Here is an 18,901-nt window from a genome sequence, read left to right on the forward strand (position 1 = left end):
CAGGCTCCTCCATCCGTGGGATTTGCCAGGCAAGAGTACTGGAGTGGGGTGCCTTTAGAGTAAATTTTGTAACTTATTACTTGACTTAACTAAGATCTTACCCCCAACACACAAATCCCTCTAATGTGCTGGACAATGTCTTTACGTTTCTCTCTTTTTAAAATGAGACAACAAAAATGGCTTAAAAAAAAAGCTTCAAGATTATAAATGAGAGGTTTATGTTGAATTGAGCAAGGTGTCCGGATATGGTACTGAGTCCTTTTTGTGACGTGAAAAAAGTACATCAACACACACTCAAAAATAAAGGAAAAAAAGACATTCAAGTCTGTGTCTGAAACATGTTCGTGCCTGGTGCTCACACACGTTCTTGTGTGTCCTGTCCTTTCTGATCCCTGGAGCCCCATTCTCTGTTCCCTGGAAATGCACATAATTGCTTCATCTCTCTTGGACTCGCTTGAAGAATGAGTTCTAGTAGAACAGTCTCCATCAGGATGGAGAGGGGCCGGGCCATCGTGTCCGAGCGCAGCAGGTCGGCTGCCTGCTGAGCCGTGTGCCCCGGCCCTTGGGAGGTCCTGGCTTTTGTCAAGAGCTGAGGGTCAGCATCATGTAGGACTCCTTCGCTGCAGCTGCACGAGGGGAACACAGCTTTCTGAGGCTCCTTTCCAAACTGTCATTCCCTGCAGACGTGCTGGTTTGGAGCAATGACCGAGTGATCCGCTGGATCCTCTCCATTGGCCTCAAGGAATACGCGAACAACCTCGTCGAGAGCGGCGTGCACGGCGCGCTGCTGGCCTTGGACGAGACATTTGACTTCAACGCGCTGGCCCTCTTGTTACAGATCCCCACGCAGAACACACAGGTGCGACCACCCGGGCTCGGGCCCAGCGAGCGGGCCATCTCCCGATGCAGATGCCAGCTGGCTCCCCGACCGGAGACCAAACCTGACCCCTCAGACAGCTGGTACCCTCGTTGCTCCCCAAGTCCCTCTCGGGATAGTCCACAGTCAGAGATGCTTCGTGCCTCCGTGTTTGTGCCTGTCCACTTTTCATTCTCTGTTGGAAGCACGAGAGTCTTTCATAAAATAAGGGGAATTTTGATTCAAGGCAGTGTGCCGTGAGAGTGACATGTACTCAGTTCTTACGTGGAAAGAGATGTCCTCTTTGTGTGCCAGATGAAGGTTTTATTAATCTTCCTTCTGGGGGTAATTGCCTTGTGTGGTTCTTTTTGACTCGTGGGCGCATTTGAGAATGAGGGGACTTTTGTTCTTCTCCAGAAGGCTGTGTATCTTGTGTCAGTACCGTGATCTCTCCACCAGCACCAGCCCACAGGGCACACTTGGTGTGTAATTTCCAAGAGACCGCGGCTCCCTCTTCTCAATACCCCCTCCAAAGACACCATGTTAAACCCCAACTTCAAACAATATCACAGTTGAATTTTTTTTGTAAGTCTTGGTTTAAGAAACAATGGTGATGTGCTGACATTCGAGTGAGATTGTAGACAGTTTCAGGGTGCTGTTTCTTCATAATTTCAGGCTCGTGCTGTCTTGGAAAGAGAGTTCAACAACCTCTTGGTCATGGGAACCGACAGAAGGTTCGATGAAGTAAGTGTTCAGCTTGATAATTTTTCAAGTTGCCTTAATGTAAATTATTTTGTTATACTTGTGTGAGCCATGTAGTCATGGTGTCTCTTCTAAATATGGAGATAAACTAACTTTACGAGGTAAGCTTTGCTCTTAAAAATTTATTAACAAATGAGTCATTAGAAAACTCGTGTCTTCAGTAAGATACAGGGTGAGTTAGTTTTTGTTTCGGAGTGGTTTTTTTTTTTTGCTATGTAAGTTTTAGTCCCCCTCAAAAATATTTTTTATATTAAAATACTGGTTTTCACTTAGGAATGGTGTCTGTGAGTTGTGTTTTGGAGAGCAACTGGATGGCCTTACCCTGTTCCAGGGCCCATGTGCTAGGGGGCTATTTCATAAGTGTATTGAAAACATACAGAACATTAATTTCCCCTTAGGCACAACCGTGACTCGTTCACTCCCACACTATAGTTCTTCTCTTCATTGGACCTTAAGGAGACTTGAGTTTGACAAGGAGAATCGGACACCTGAAGATGCATCCATTAGCCTGTCCCAGCGTGAGACAGAACTGGTTACGGCTTGAAACTGTTTCCAGGGCAAATGACAGCGTGTTGCATTATATAGCAAGAGGCAATTTCTCCAAGATGAGCAGTGAGACCTGCTGACTGTCAGGGGGAACGTCCGCCCGGGCAGCCGTGGCAGTCCAGTCAGGGTCCTGGCACGCGTGTTATCCCACCCTGTGCCACGCTCCGCTGTTCCCAGTTTGGGCAAATCAGTCATACGGTTATCACAAACGAGTCAAATACACATGGACAAAAGTGCAGTAGCAAACTCGGCCATTTTAAAGGGCTGGTGGCTTTTTTTTTTTTCCTTTGTTTTAAAATCTGTCATATTTTTTGTCCTGTAATTTCCCAGGACGATGATAAAAGCTTTAGGAGAGCACCTTCTTGGAGGAAAAAATTCAGGCCAAAGGATGTCCGTGGCTTAGCTGCTGGGTCCGCGGAGACGCTGCCTGCGAACTTCCGGGTCCCGTCCTCTCTGTCCTCGCCCTCGGTGCAGCCCAGGAAGGTGCAGCCAGACGGTAGGTGGCTGGTGGGGCAGTGGGTGCGGCCTGGGCCAGAATGCTGACGAGCTGGAAGGGCCTCCTGCCCAGGTTACAGGGCTCTTCAATGCATGCCCGAGGGTCCGTGTTCGCCAGTGAATCCTAACATCTGTTTAGAAACGTTTAACAGTCATGCTTTTTTTTTTCTTCCCCAAGTTCTTGTCTGGTTGAATATTAGCGTATTCTTCCAACTAATAAAACTGAGACTCGTGTGTATTCTCAGAGCATTAGATTGACACCCGTGCTTGTAGAGATGCATGTGTGGCCGGCAGCGCTCAAGAGCTCTTCCATAAAACAGTAGGGTCGCTCTCAGGCCATACCAGTCATCCCTCAGCAACTTTCCACGCCGGGAGGATGGCCGAGTCCACCCTAAGTGACAGCAGCGTCCACCTTCCAGCCCTCTCCCTGTCCCCACCGTTGTTGGTCCCTTGCACACTGTCAGTTGATGGGGCGGAGAAAGAAGGTGAGGCCCACAGAGGTCCTCCCCCGAGTTTGGCCGGGCCGTAAATACACCGGCCAGGCAGTTGTGCTTTCAAACCTAGCTCTGGTTTTGCCTCTGACAGCCTCTCTGCCAGAGAACGCCGCTAGTTCATGCTGGGTGCTCAGGGCTGCTGTGTTCCCACTTGATGGCCAGACGGCCGGGGCCAGGTTCAGGCTCTGTGGCTCCGGAGGCGCCTTGTGCACGCCCTCCCCCCAGTGTCCTATCCGTAACGGGTGACTCAGGGGCTCCTTCCTCCCTGGCCGGGTTCCCAGAGGGAGTGTGTGCTCACCCCGTGGGAGCGGGCCTGGAGGGTCTCTGTGGTGCTGTTTTTTCCTGTTAGTAGCCCTTCCCGTGAGTAGATTTATAAGCTTTGCTCTCACTTGTTCCCACAGAGCAAAGTACATTTAGGTAAAGCCTTTGCTAAGCTGGACACTTTCGGTGAGCGGGCTTACAGGGAAGCTGCGTTGTCTCTTCGCCAGAATTCAATAATACGCTTAACCAGGGCTGGGGGAGACCCAGTGACTCTCTCCTTTTCTAAACAGCATTTTTCTTCCAAGGAGCATGCAGCTCCTTTTTACAAATCTTAACTGTAGCCTAGCTTTCAGTCGATTGAAGAGTCTTAAGTGCTTGCTTCTTTATTTCGCATTCTCCTCATTATAAATCCAACATTTCCCTGTCAGATGCACACAGTGACGTTGACATTAGAGTTTAGATAAATTGAAAACAATTCTAGAAAGAGTTGTTGGGAATGTAATATACGGGAACTGACCTTTTACAAGCTCCGTGAGATAGGCAGGGCATAAACCGTGTAACTGGGTGGTTCCCGTGGCTTCTGCGGTGGCCGTGCAGCAGGTCTCGGGGCTCTTAGGCTCAGAAGGGTTCAGACCGGTGAGCTGCTCCCTCAGCAGCCCCCAGTCTTCAGCCCTCTCTGGAGCCCTGGCCCGAGACTCATCAGATGTGCTCCTGCTGGGCCCAGGGGAAGATGGAAAACGTTGAATTGGGAGCAGCGGGTTTCTGCTAGGGGGTTATGGCGATTTCTTATTCAACTTGGAGTGGGGGCTGGGGCTGACCCTGAGTCAGTGGTGCCATTTCCGAGGGCGGCTGAGACTGAGTTTCTGCTTTCTTAGAGCAGCCCCGTCCTCCGCCCTCCCTGAGGCCACCTGGGCAAGAGCAGCCCGGCCCCCAGGACAGCAGAGCGCGGGGCTCCAGGCTCGCTCTCCCCGGCTCGCCCACCCTCTAGAAGTTTCCCTAGACCCTCGTAGGAGTGGGCGCTGCTGTAGGTGTGAGTGTGTGTGTCCTCGTGCCCCGTGTGACGTTCCACGACTAACCGCACGCTGTGTTTGCACGCTTCCTTCTTTGCTCGTGGGACCAGGCAGCGTGGCGGGAACGCAGAGGCTGGATTCCGCCACAGTCAGGACTTACTCCTGCTGAGCTTCGGGGTGAGTACAGGGCGGCCTGGCCCGTGGGGGCGCGGAGGCCTCGCCCTGGCAGTGGAGGGTCAGCGGGTCTCCGGAGGTCGGGCCCAGGAGAGCCCTCAGCGGCAGAGGACGTGACCGCGGCGCCCGGCTGCTGCCGCAGTGGTCAGAGCACGGCCGAGGCTCCCTCGGTCCAGTGCGCGAGGGTGTCCCTCCCGCGGCGGCAATGCTGCTGGCCATGCCCTGCATGCACGCTCTCGGAGGGAACCCGGAGCGCCAGGGTTTGCGGGGCTGCCCTCCCTGGCCTCTCCCTCCGCAGGGACGGAAGGGCACCGGCGTCTGGGGCTCGGCCGCCGCTGAGGGACCACCTCCCTTACAGGTGCTGCTCTGGGTGGTCCTCTGGTGGGTCCGGCCCGGGGGCCCAGCCCTGCTCGAGCCGCTCTGAGGGCAGGAGGCTGTCTGCTTTGTCCTGTTCATGTCTCAGCTAGAAAGCTGGATTGGGGTTTAGTTTTTCTTAGCAGCAGCTTTTAGCTATATGTCAGAATAAAGTCAGCCACAGAGTTCTCTCCTTGATCTGCTTGGTCCTCCATATTTCTCTGAATTCTCAAAGCCCCTGATCCCAGAATGGGGTGGGGTGGGGGGTTCTGGAGGGGCAGGGGCTCGGGCACCAGCCACCCCAGGCCTGACTCGTCCGTGTGTCTGTCTCCAGTGTACCCGCACTACTTCTACAGATGATCCTACAGCGTCCAGGACACGACAGAGACTACGTTTTGAACTCGATGGAATCTTTAATCTGTTCATACTTGTTATATGGACCCGAAGATATTTTATTACAGAGTTTTTAATTAGTGAAAAAATTCATGAATACCATAGAGAAAATATTTTAGAATTTAATGTTTCTTATATTTATGTAAACTTATGACTTCATTTATATAGTTACTTACTTTTTCTTGTATATCCAGGCTATAAATATCCTTTCAGATCAATTCATGTTCTGATACCTGATTTTAGTCTTTCAAATGAATGTACTGTAATGCTTGTATGTATAAATCCTATGAACAAATATAGGGCTTTTGTAAATGATGCATTTATTGTAATTATTCTTGTTTAATTTTTAAATGATAAACCATGAGAGAAGGGGTTTTGCTGCGATTGTAAAATCATCGTGACACGGTGTGCATTATCCTTCCAGAATGTAACCGAGCTCTCCAACAATCACTCTGAAATGAGCGAACTTAATTTCAACCAATTGCTGTTGTATTTTAACGACTGACCTAAACTGTACTTTTTCTAGCAAGAAACGCTTTTTCTCTGCAGCGTGAAGAGATTTAAAAGTACTGGGTGTTAAATGTGAGCTTCTAATCAAATTTGGGCTGAAAGGATGACTAGAAGAAAACTATGAAAATCTCTCCCGTAACCTAGTCTCCATGGACCCGGATCCCTCGTCTTCGGTGACTGGCAGAGGCCATGAGCTGGGGAAGAGAGACTTGGCGGGGGTGGGGAGGGTGGGGCCTGGGCACCCGCCGCCCGCTGTGCCCGCCCTCCCTGCCCTCCTCCTGGGAGGCAGGGTCAAGGGCGCCTACTCTTTGAGGACCAATCGTGACGCCCTGTACCCACTGCAGAGCTGGTGCGCTGGACGTGAAGCCGCCACACCCCCGACAGACAGCGTGGTGCAGCTCTGACAAAGGCCTTATTTTTCTTATGTGAATCATCTTTTTACATCTGTTTGTAAACACGTTTAAAGAATGGACCTAGGCGTACATTTTTAGATTTTGATGACATAGCCATTTTGGATTGTATAAGTAGCAAATGTAACTTTTACTTTTTCAGCGGCACATTAAAAAAGCCAGCAAGAGATGCGTTCAGATCATGGTGCGTTATTTATTATGCAGCTGATATCTCGGTGGACAGAGACAGCGTCTCTCTTCCCATGTGGGTCCCGCCTTTAATTTACTTGTATAATTCATTGTTACCGTTCTGTTTTTCTATTAATCTTTTGTGAATTTCCTGAATATGTAACAAAGTATGTACAGTCTACTTTTGAACTATTTTTATCACAGTATTATTTATTGCTTTCTTTCAATAAAGTACTGAAGCAAAGTTTCCCACTGCCAATCAGGAGTGCCGAGGGTGAGCTGTATTCTCACCGAGAACAGACCAGAGCTGGTAATGGGAGCCCGTGTCACCCACATGGGCCTTCTGTTAAGAGAAACGATGGAGAGAATGGAAAGGCTAGAAGACGGAAGCATAGGTGTCCCCAGAGGACGACCGATGGGGTGTGGATGCCCCTGGCTCCAGAGACAAGAGGCTCCATCACTTCAGCATCTGCAGGGACAGGGCCCCTCTGCTGCTGAGGTGTGGGCAGCGGGCCGAGGGTGGGGACAGAGTGCAGGCGTGAAGCCTCACCGTGGGTCCCAGGGTGGGGTGGCCTGCGTGATGCACTAGGGAGTGTGTGTGTGCACGCTTGTGTGTGGGAGCTTTTTAAGTCAACGGTTTTATTCATACACCCATAGAAACAAGAATGTAGCAAGGGGAAGTGGGAGGGAGATTCAAGAGAGAGGAGACACGTACACCTGTGGCTAATTCATGCTGATGTATGGCAGAAATCAAACCAGTATTGTAAAGCAATTATCCTTCAGTTAAAAGGAACATAGAGAGGTGGTCAGGAAAGTATGAAAAAAAGATTTCTCATAGAGATTTATAATCTCCCACCATCATCAGACCTTCCCCCCAGCATCAGGCCCTCCCCCAGCATCAGACCCTCCCCCAGCATCAGACCCTCCCCCCAGCATCAGACCCTCCCCCAGCATCAGACCCTCCCCCAGCATCAGACCCCCCCCAGCATCAGGCCCGCCCCCAGCATCAGGCCCTCCCCCAGCATCAGCCCCTCCCCCAGCATCAGCCCCTCCCCCAGTATCAGGCCCTCCCCCCAGCATCAGACCCTCCCCCAGTATCAGGCCCTCCCCCCAGCATCAGACCCCCCCCCCAGCATCAGCCCCTCCCCCAGCATCAGGCCCTCCCCCCAGCATCAGCCCCTAGTCCAGCATCAGCCCTTCCCCCAGCATCAGGCCCTCCCCCAGCATCAGACCCTCCCCCAGCATCAGACCCTCCCCCCAGCATCAGACCCTCCCCCCAGCATCAGACCCTCCCCCAGCATCAGACCCCCCCCAGCATCAGCCCCTCCCCCAGCATCAGCCCCTCCCCCAGTATCAGGCCCTCCCCCCAGCATCAGACCCTCCCCCAGTATCAGGCCCTCCCCCCAGCATCAGACCCCCCCCCCCAGCATCAGCCCCTCCCCCAGCATCAGGCCCTCCCCCCAGCATCAGCCCCTAGTCCAGCATCAGCCCTTCCCCCAGCATCAGGCCCTCTCCCGGCATCAGCCCCTCCCCGGCATCAGGCGCCCCCCCCTCAGCATGAGCTGTGGCAGCCCCGGCTGTCTGACGCTCCTGAGCGCACTCACGCAGCCCCAGAGCAGCAGGAACAATAGCTTTTGCAGGAGATGCGTTTTGAGGAATCACCTGCAGAGCAGCCGCAGCTGGGGTCTGTTTGAGGCCGAGGAGAGGCTAAGAGCAGGCACTTGTGCAGGAGGCAGTGGAGGCTGTGGGCGCGTCCCCTGCTCTGCTTCCTCCCCGTGGGGGCTTTGCTCTCCTGCTCTTCACACGTGGTCACTCACGGGCCCCAGGGCTGTGTCCTTCCAGATTCACAGTCTCCTTGACATCTCAAGCCAAGTCCTGAGTCGTGTCCCAGTCCGATGTGGTAGAGGGCTGGGAACACCCAGGCTCAAGGGCTGAAAGGATCCCGGGGGACGGCCGGGCCTCAGCAGGTGGCGGGCAGGGGATGAGGGTGGCCGCCCACCGAGGGCCCCGCAGCAGCACTGGAAGGAGAGCCGCGATGGCTTGGCTCATCCGGGATGTTGCCCAGCCTGGCACTCGGAGAGGTCACCGCCAGCAGCTCTGAGGACACAGGAAGCCCGGTGAGTGACACCACCCCACTCGGCCATGTGCATGGGCACTGCTGACCATGGTCTCGGTTTTCATTCTGGTTCCAGCTGTCCCTCCAAGGGCTGACGGGCTCCCCTTCTGAATGGCACAGATGCTTTCTTTACACAGATGAACGCATCCCTGCTTGTTTCTGTCGGCCCTGTTGTCGGTCGTCCGTGTGTTTCCCTCTTTACGAGCTGTGCTTGCTGATCTTCCAGTTTAATTTAGGGGCAGCCCTTATTTTCTGCATTTCCTAGTTCTCAGGGTTCACACGTGCTTTCCAGGTGGCGCTAGCAGTAAAGATCCTGCCTGCCAATGGCAGGAGATAATGAGACACGTGGGTTCGATCCTTGGGTCGAGAAGATGTCCTGGAGGAGGGCATGGCAACCCACTCCAGTATTCTTGCCTGGAGAATCCCATGGACATTGGATCTAGTGGGCTACAGTCCCCAGGTCGCAAAGAGTCCGACACGATTGAAGCAAGTTAGCACACACACAGGTTTCAGTTCAGTCGCTCAGTCGTGTCCAACCCTGCCACCCCATGGACTGGAGCATTCTAGGCTTCCCTGTCCTTCACTATCTCCTGGAGTTTGCTCAGACTCATGTCCATTGAATCAGTGATGCCATCCAACCATCTCATCCTGTCGCCCCCATTTCCACCTGCCCTCAGTCTTTCCCTGCATCAGGGTCTTTTGCAATGAGTCAGGTCTTATCAAGTGGCCAAAGTATTGGAGCTTCAGCTTCAGCATCGGTCCTTCCAGTGAATATTCAGAGTTGATCTCCTTGCAGTTCAAGGGACTCTCAAGAATCTTCTCCAGCACCACAGTTCGAAAGCATCAGTTCTTCAGCGCTCAGCCTTCGTTGTGGTCCAACTCTCACATCTGTACATGACTACTGGAAAAACCATAGCTTTGACTAGATGGACCTTTGTCAGCAAAGTGATGTCTCTGCTTTTTAATATGCTGTCTATGATTGTCATAATTTTTCTTCCAAGGAGCAAGCATCTTTTAATTTCATGGCTGCAGTCACTATCTGCTGAGATTTTGGAGCCCAGGAGAATAAAGTCTCTCACTGTTTGCGTGGTTTTCTCATCTATTTGTCATGAAGTGATGGGACCAGATGCCACGATCTTAGTTTTTTGAATGTTGAGTGTAAAGCCAGCTTTTCCACTCTCCTCTTTCACCTTCATCAAGAGGCTCTTTCTCTTCGCTTTTTGCCATAAGGGTGGTGTCATCTGCGTATCTGAGGTTATTGCTATTTCTCCCAGCAATCTTGATTCCAGCTTGAGCTTCATCCAGCATAGCATTTCTCATGATGTACTCAGCATATCAGTTAAACAAGCAGGGTGACAATATACAACTATCACACTCCTTTCCCAATTTGAACCAGTCTGTTTTTCCATGTCCAGTTCTAACTGTTGCTTCTTGACCCACATACAAGAAGTTTCTCAGGAGGCAGGTAAGATGGTCTGGTATTCCCATCTCTTTAAGAATTTAGAGAATTTAAATTTCACGCAGGGTTTAACAAGTGTGAAATTTAAAACCGTGGAGTGTCTTTCTCATCTTACATTTCCCTTTTTGCCTGACCAGAGCCAAGAAAGCCTTGAGTATCTGAAAGCTTCTGGAAACAGTCATCCATGATTCATGAGCTGCAGGTGTTTTATTACAACTTGATTCACTGATTCCACTTATGCCTTAAAAATATGTCAGTTGAGAAATTCTGAAAGAAAGCACTAAGGAGATGTTACTGTAGATTCGCTTTTCTAAGAACGCTCGTCAGCCACATATCTTAGGCCTGCTCCACTCACGGCCAGTGCCCCGGACTTCCCCACCCTGGAGATGGGAGGGGACTCACACTGCGGTCCAGGTGCGGTCCCATTAAAAAACTTCTCACCGTCAAAACCTATGTTAGGCTACTATTTCCTCCTAAGTGCTGCCTATAAGTTTCTCTACATTTCACATCATGCATTTTTGAGGTCTGTTGTTTCTTTAGTTGTGTCTGACTCTTTGCGACCCCATGGACTGTAGCCTGCCAGGCCCTCCTGTCCTTCTCCAGGCAAGAATACTGGAGTGGGTTGCCGTTTCCATCTCCAGTGACCCTTCCCGACACAGGGATGGAACTTGATTCTCCTGCATTGGCAGGCGGATTCTTTACCGCTGAGCCACCAGGGAAGCCCATATTTGAGGTCACTGTGGTTTTGGGTTTTGATCTTTGCCTTTTGCTAACTACGTCCCCACTTCCCCCGGAATGGGTTTTCAGGGTATCAAGAAGGGTCCGCCCTCCCTGTAATCTTGGCAGGCAGGCAGGTGCGGGTCCGCAGCTACTGTCTAGCCACCCACTCACTCGTCCTTCAGTACATTTCTGAATGTCTCAAACCCTTCTGTCTCTTACGCTTCCTTGGCCTCATCCCTTGGTGAGAATGAGTAGCCGGTGACTTTGCTGTTTCATGTCCTGGGCTCAGCGGGGCACCTCTTCAAGGCCTGTGGTCCAGGCCAGCACAGCCCGATATGCAGCGCACACGCCCAGTGGGGAAGGAAGCAGGGCCCAGTCCTGGCGGAGGTTCGAGGGGAGAATCTGTTCTCTCTTCTTCCAGCGTTTCCTCTCCTCTGATCTGTCTTCACGTGGCCTATCCCCTGCATGTCTTATCTTCTGTCTCCTAGAAGAAGGCTCGTTATTGGCCCACCCCGGTAATCCCAGAGCCTTCTCTTCATTCCGTCTACAAAGACCACTTTTCCAAATTCACGCACATCCACAGGTTCCAGAGACTTGCACCTCGAAGTGTCTTTGTGGGGCCACGACCATGTGAAATTCTGGAGGGGACCCTGCCCTAGAGATCCTGGGACGGGTAGGACCAGCCCCTCCCAGGGACCGCCTCTGGTGGGGACCGGGACTCATCCCGTGAAGGGCGCTGTGAGAGCAGGGGCTGGGCTGGGACTCAAGGGGAAGGAGCTTCCAGAACACTCACTACGAGGACGACGTGCTGGGTGTGGCAGAGACCAGCCAGGAAGAACGCGGAAAATGCTCTAAATAAACAAACTGACCCTTTGCATGCCGACAGGTTTGACTGGTAGGAGAGTTAATCTTTCAACTTGAGTGTGCAGAGCAACACAAGCTGCGAAGGGAGACGGGGGGGGGGGGGGGGGGGGGGTGTGATCTGCCCTTTGATAGAGTGATTTGGGGACTCCCCTGGTGGTCCAGGGGTTCGGACTCTTGTGCTTTCACTTCTGAAGCTGGGGTTCAACCCCCTGGTCCGGGAGCTAAAGTTCTACTGCCTGTGTGGCGCAGCCAAAAATGTTACAAAACAAATCAGATACAAAATAGAATAAAATGATTTCCACAAGCCAGTGGCACAGACGAAAGTATTTTTTTAATGAAATAAAATGTTATTTTAAAATGAAAACAGTGTAACTGAGGGATTGTAGTATTACATAACCTATAGGGCCTAAGAGATCTTAGTGGTCAATTCTCCAACACCTTATCTGCTTGTTAAAGTTTTATTTAATCAAAGTAATAGCATGTATGTCACTTAAAACACCAATGACCCCACTCTCTTGCTTCTGCTTCCCTGGTCCGTGTGCAGCTGGGTTAACTGTTTCCTCTGCTTGCTTCCTTACCCCTAAATAATCTGTGCTTAACGTGGCCTCTTGAGTCACAATTTTCAAATTCACAATTTTCCTTTTCTATTTTTCAAAAAATATTTGGGGCTGCCCTGGTGGTCCAGTGGGTATGAATCCGCCTGCCAGTGCAGGGGTCACGGGTTCAGTCCCTGGCCCAGGGAGTTCCCACATGCCGACAGACAGCTAAGCCCATGAGTCGCGCCTGCTGAGCCCATGTGCTGTAACTACCGTAGCCCTAAAGCCTATGCTTTGCAACAGGGGAAACCACTGCAACTAGAGGAAGCCTATGAGCAGCAACAAAGACCTAGCGTGGCTGACATAAGTAGAATTAACTTTTAAAGTTTTGTCTCATTGTTTATTTGACGGTGCCAGGTCGTAATTGCAGCATGTGGGACCCAGTTCCCTAACCAGGGCTCCGGCATTGGCATCGTGGAGACTTACCCACCAGACCCCTAGCGAAGTCCCTACACCAGTTTAAACTTGGCCTATTGCCAACTCTTTATGGTAGATGGAAACTGTAGCATTCCTATGCCCACGCCCCCAGCCTATCAACACAGTTAAATCGAAGTTGTTGATCAAATCCATGTTCACTGTTTCCATGAATAAGGCTGTAAATTTTATTTATTGCCAAGTCAAGTGGATTACCGTGATTACCACAAAACAAAGGCGTGTGGTAAGACTGTATTCCGAGGTATTTACAGATGAAATAATACAGTGCCTGGCGTTTGCTTTACAATAATCTTGAGGCAGGGATAGGTCAGGATACAGACCAAACAAAACTGACTGTGTGGGTGGATAATTGTCAAAGATGGGTGATAGATTCATGAGGGTTTACTGTATTACTCTATTTTTGCACTTGTGTGAAATGTTTTATAATAGCAAGAATTTTAAATTTTGGGGACGCTCTCCGGGTGATGAACTGTCTCAGTCTGGACTAGATGTCTGGAAATGACTTTTGGCCCTCACTTTAGAGCGTAATTTAGCCCAGTTTTAAAGGTTTATCTGCAACCCACAGTGGAAAACATTTTATACCACAGCTCAGCATGTACACACACATTTCATCAATCCCTACTGTGACCGCTTATTTCACATTTTTCACCCGTGAAGTCAGGTCGTGTCTTACAAACAATGACATCATCTTAGTATGTGGGACTTGCCTGGTGGTCCAGTGTTTAAGAGTCCATGCTTCCGACACAGGGGACACCGGTTCTATTCTTGGTCGGGGAACTAAGACCCCACATGTCTTATTTGTTGCTCAGTTGCTAAGCCGTGTCTGACTCTTTGTGACCCCATGGACTGCAGTGTGCCAGGCTCCTCTGTCCTTCCCTATCTCCTGGAGTTTGCTCCAATTCATTTCCACTGAGTCATGCTATCCAACCATCTCATTCTCTGCCACTCCCTTCTCCTTTGGCCTTCAATCTTTCCCAGCAACAGGATCTTTTCCAGCGAGTTGGCTCTTTGCATCAGGTGGCCAATGTACTGGAGCTTCAGCTTCAGCTTCAGCATCAGTCCTTCCAATGAATCAGTTCAGTTGCCCGGTCGTGTCTGACTCTTTGCGACCCCGTGGACTGCAGCGTGCTAGTGAATATTCAGGGTTGATTTCCTTTAGGATCGATTGGTTTGCTCTCCTTGCAGTCCAGGGGTCTCCCAAGAGTTCTCTAGCACCACAATTTGAAAGCAACAATTCTTTGGTTCATCTTGAGGCGTGGCCAAAAAAATAAATAAATAAATGAAGGAAAGAAACACAGTGTATGACAAAAGGCCAGCTAGGCTGCAGATTCTATCTCCTCTCACGGAGAGGTGGAGTCTTAATCCTTCCTCCACCCCCGACCCCTTAAGCCTGGGCTGGCCTGTGACTTACCTGGTTGGCCAAAACAACGTAGCAGGTGGGATGTTCATGGACCTCTGGGGCAAGGTCAGCAGAAGCCTTGCAGAAACCAGCCGCCAAGTAAGAAGTGCAACTTACCCAGGACCGCTGGGATGTAAGGAAGCCCCAGCTGGCCGCATGGAGCACTGTGGAGAGTGAGAGTCCTGGACGCTCCTGCCAGCCTGTGGGGAGCGAAGAAGCCACGCTGGACATTCCTGTTCCTGCAGACATGACGGGCAGAAGAAATGAGGGGCTCACCCAGCAGTCAGAGCCAAGGCTCCTGACACGCGGCCCCAGTCAGTTCATCCAGCGACAGCCAACCGTCCCGGCCGAGGCTTCAGTGGGTCAAGAGCCATCCCCTGTTGCTGCTGTGTGCCCTCAGTTACTCAGTCATGTCCGACTCTTTGCGACCCCATGGACTGTAGCCCGCCAGGCTCCTCTGTCCATGGGATTCTCCAGGCAAGAGTCCTGGACTGGGATGCCATGACCTCCTCCAGGAGATCTTCCTGACCCAGGGATCAAACCTGCCTGTCTTGCATCTCCTGCATTGGCAGGCAGATTCTTTGCCACTGAGCCACAAGTCTCCCCTGACCTTTCCAAATTCCCGAACCATGAAGTTTCAGCATAAAATGGTGGTTGTTTTCCACTATGAACTTTTGGAATGCCTTATGACACAGCGATAGATAATTGGAACTATTATGTATGAAATGAACTCATATTTTCTATGCTGCCGTCTTATATACGTTTTTATGCTGTTTTCCTCCCCCAGAAAATTGATTTCATAATTCCCTAAAAGATCACCATCTGCTCTCTTATCTGTTGCTTTGTAAAAATCCACCCCAAAACAGCAATAAAAAAGGTGATCTCTTGTTTCTCTTGATTCGGGGACTGGCAGTCTGGGTGGTTCTCCTGCCTGTCTTCCCTGGAACCACTCATGTGATGGCAGTCACCTGACAGCCCTTCTGGGGCTGGAAAGTCCAAGACGGCCTCAGTCAAGGACCTGAGAGCTGGCGCTGGCTTCTGGCTGGAAGGCCTGGATTCTCATCCTGTGGCATCTCCTTCACTCCAGAAGGCTATGTTGGACTTCTTCACAGCAACATTGTCTCGGGTTCCAAGGTTCCAAGACCAGAAGTAGCAAGGCATTGCGAGGGCTGGATCCTTAATGCTGTATTTAGAATCCATACAAGGGGACTTCCCTGGCAATCCAGTGGTTAAGACTACATGGTTCCACTGCTGGGGGCATCAATCTGATCCCTGTTTGGGGAATCTGATCCCTGTTTGGGGAATCTGATCCCTGTTTGGGGAATCTGATCCCTGTTTGGGGAATCTGATCCCTGTTTGGGGAATCTGACCCCTGTTTGGGGAATCTGATCCCTGTTTGGGGAATCTGATCCCTCTTTGGGGAATCTGATCCCTGTTTGGGGAAGAGCTCTGCATCTTCAACTTGACTGTTGTTTAGTTGCTCAGTGGTATCTGACTCTTTGTGACCCCACGGACTGCAGCACGCCAGGCTTCCCCGTCCTTCACTGACTCCTGGACCTTGCTCAGACTCATGTCCATTGGGTTCATGATGCCACCCAACAATCTCGCCCTCTGTCGTCCCCTTCTCCTCCTGCCTTCAGTCTTCCCCAGCATCAGGGTTTTTTCCAGTGAGTCAGGTCTTCGCATCAGGTGGCCAAAGTATTGGAGCTTCAGCTCCAGCATCAGTCCTTTCAATGTATATTCAGGGCTGATTTCCTTTAGCATCGACTGGTTGGATCTCCTTGCGGTTCAGAGGACTCTCGAGAGTCTTCTCCAGCACCACGGTTCCAAAGCATCAGCCCTTCAGCGCTCAGTCATTTTCATGATCTAACTCTCAGACCTGTACCTTAACTACTAGGAAAACTATAGCCGTGACTAGATGGACCTTTGTTAGCAAAGTGCTGTCTCTGCTTTTTAATGTGCTGTCTAGGTTGGTCATAGCTATCCTTCCAAGGAACAAGTATCTTTTCTTTTTTATTTCTTTTTTATTTTTTTGGAACAAGTATCTTTAAATTTCATGGCTGTAGTCACTGTCTGCAGTGGTTTTGGAGCCCGTGGAAATCTGCCAGTGTTTCCACTTTTTCCTCTTCTATTTGCCATGAAGTGATGGGCTCTTAGCCTTTTGAATTTTGAGTTTTAAGCCAGCTTTTTCAATCTCCTCATCCACCCTCATCAAGAGGCTCTTGAGTTCCTCTTTGCTTTCTGCCATTAGAGTGGTATCATCTGCATTTCTGAGGTTGTTGCTATTTCTCCCTGCAATCTTGATTCCAGCTTGTGATTCATTCAGCCCAGCATTTCGCATGAGGTACTCTGCATAGAAGTTAAATAAGCAGGGTGACTACATACAGCCTTGTTGTACTTGTTTCCCAATTTTGAACCAGTCAGTTGTTCCATGTCTGGTTCTAATAACCTCCTTAGGGTTGGTGAATTTGCCAGACAGCTCAGAGAACTCGGGCAAACATGTTACCTACTAGATCACAGGTTGATTTTAAAAGGTTATAAACAGGATCTGCCAGATGGAAGAGAGACACAGGGCAAGGTGTGAGGAGGGGTTCAGAGCTCCCATGCTGTCTGAGCACCACTCTCCCCAAATCTGCATGTGTTCACCAAACCGGAAGTTCTCAGAACCCATCCTTGTGGGTCTTTATGGAGGGCTCATCACACACCCATGACTGATCAACTCATTGGCCATTGGTGATGAATTCAACCCACAGTCCTTCTCTTTTCCCCTCCCCAGGGCTCAAGGTTGGGACTGTATTTCCAGCTCTCTAATCACATAGAAGGTTGTCCAGGCAACCAGCCCCATCCTTAGGTGCTTTCCAAAGTAACCTCATTCATACAACAAGAGACACTTTGTTCCTCGCTCTGCGGAGGAACTGAAGGAAGTTCAGCGCAGCAGAAGTGTGGTGACACAGCAGGGCAGTGGGTGAGATGGAGCCAGGTCATGTAGAAAGTGGGAGGGCACTGCAAGGACCGTGGTCTTTTTTTCTCAAAGAAATGGGGGGACTTCCCTGGTGGTCCACAGGCTAAGACTCTGTGCTACCAATACAGGGGGCCTGAGCTCGATCCCTGGTCAGGGAACTAGATTCCGCATGCTGAAATTAAAAAAAAAAGAAAAAAAAAAAAAAAGATCCTGCATACTGCAATGAACATCAGTGATCCTCTATGCAGCAAGTAAGACCCAGAGCAGCCAAATAAGTAAATATTTAAAAAATCAAATAAGTGGGAAGTCCTTGGAGGAGATTTAAGCAGGGGGGAGAAATCGTACAGTTTGTATTGTAATGACATCCCTCGGGCTGCTAAGTTGAGAATGAATGGGAAGAGGGCCAGGTAGGAGCCTAGGATGGACAATTCAGGCAAACTGGTGGTGGCAAGGAAGATGGAGAGAAGTGAGTAGACACAAGATAACATTTGTAAAGTTAAATTGTCAGGTTTGAGGATGAACAGGGGGTGTGGGGTGGGGAAGGTGATGTCAGAGGTGAAAGGATAATTTTTTGAAAGATAAAATCATGATTTTCTACACACATAAAATGGATGCATATCAAAGATTTTATCTCATTTAATAATAAATGAAGCACTAAGATGCTACAGCTTGTCCAAAGGAGAAGTGAAGGAGTGCTGAAATGAGTTTGCAAAAAAACGGTCTGTCCATAGGGCAGTGTCAGTTGTATTTTACTGGACACAGCTAATTGGCCTTTCTATGGACAAGAATTATTTGCATTGCTGTCTGTTTTCTACAGGTTAACTTCTGCCTCTATAAAGGAGTGGAATAATCTAGGCAAAATTTTTTTTATTTTAAAGGCACATATCCTAAAGAATCATGATTATCAGAGCCTTCAGTGTTCTCTTAAAAGAATATCTAATCGTCCCTTTCTCCCATTCTAAACTATGGATTTTTGTTTTTCTTTTAGAGAGTTAATGGGCAGCTGCTGCATAACACATGGAGCTCAGCTTGGTGCCCTGTGGTGCCTTAGAGGGGTGGGGTGCTAGGTATGGTGGTGAGGGTTGGAGGGTGGGGGAGAAATCGCACCAAGCCTGCAGAGGGAGAGAGAGAATATGGCTGTGAACTTGCTTCTTTTGAGATGCCCATGACATGTCAAGGTGGGCTCCAAGAAGAGATGCTGGAGAGATGGCTTTTGAGCTGGAGGTTGAGGCGTGAGCAAGGTAAGGACATAAAAAGGTAGGAAGGCCATTGGGGAAGAGGAAGGGATTCCAGCAAGGCACAGAAGCAGGAAAGAATGGGGTATGCATCCAAAGTATCGAGGCCAGACCGATAAAACGCAAGTGTTTTCACTTCCAACATTATGACAGTGCACGCTGTGTGTGGTCAGGCATCAAGCTAACTCCTTGGTCATCATGATTGAGAAAAATTGGGAGAGTTGTGAGTTTGGGGCAAAGTGAGCACTAAAGCCCAGGAGACAGCCTTTTAAGTATCTCTGAGGAACTGCTCCAAAGCGGGAAGGGAAGTCAGTATATATACCGTTTTAAGTAAAGGGTGGGTATGTGAAGTCAGATACACACTTTGGCAGAGGACTTGCTAGTCACAAGGAACAGATGTGCCTGTTAATAAAATTAGTGCTTTTCTGGGTATGAAGAGATGCAAGAAATTAGGTTCAGAAAGTCTTCTCCTGAAAATATCTAATGATCTCAAGTTTTTCCCATTCCCATTCTTTTCTTGCCTCAGGGCCTTTGCAGAGACTCTTTTCTTGCCTGGAAAATTCTTCCTTTCTTTCCCTGTTTACTTCTATTTGGCTTTCATATATCAGCTCCAATGGTAATCGCTGGAAGAAGCCTCTGATCTGCTGAAAGAGTTGGGATCCTACCTTCTCTCCAATCTAAC

At 49.9% G+C, this 18,901-nt stretch overlaps 1 protein-coding gene across 4 annotated transcripts in view; it reads left to right on the forward strand.

Moving 5' to 3' along the window:
• Positions 1-6,618, forward strand: part of PPFIA1 (PTPRF interacting protein alpha 1) — an 80,077-nt gene extending 73,459 nt beyond the window's left edge. For 2 of the 4 annotated variants that reach the window (XM_052662121.1, XM_052662124.1), the window contains 5 exons: positions 684-859; positions 1,532-1,600; positions 2,495-2,660; positions 4,535-4,601; positions 5,287-6,618. In XM_052662121.1, the coding sequence (XP_052518081.1) occupies positions 684-859; positions 1,532-1,600; positions 2,495-2,660; positions 4,535-4,593 (470 nt within the window). In that variant the 3' untranslated portion in view covers positions 4,594-4,601; positions 5,287-6,618. The remainder of the gene's footprint in view (positions 1-683; positions 860-1,531; positions 1,601-2,494; positions 2,661-4,534; positions 4,602-5,286) is intronic. The other 2 variants (XM_052662122.1, XM_052662125.1) reach the window with 1 other exon arrangement.
• Positions 6,619-18,901: the final 12,283 nt, after the last annotated feature.

This window comes from Budorcas taxicolor, chromosome 25 (genome assembly GCF_023091745.1).
Source record: "Budorcas taxicolor isolate Tak-1 chromosome 25, Takin1.1, whole genome shotgun sequence".
NCBI classification, from domain to species: Eukaryota; Metazoa; Chordata; class Mammalia; order Artiodactyla; family Bovidae; genus Budorcas; species Budorcas taxicolor.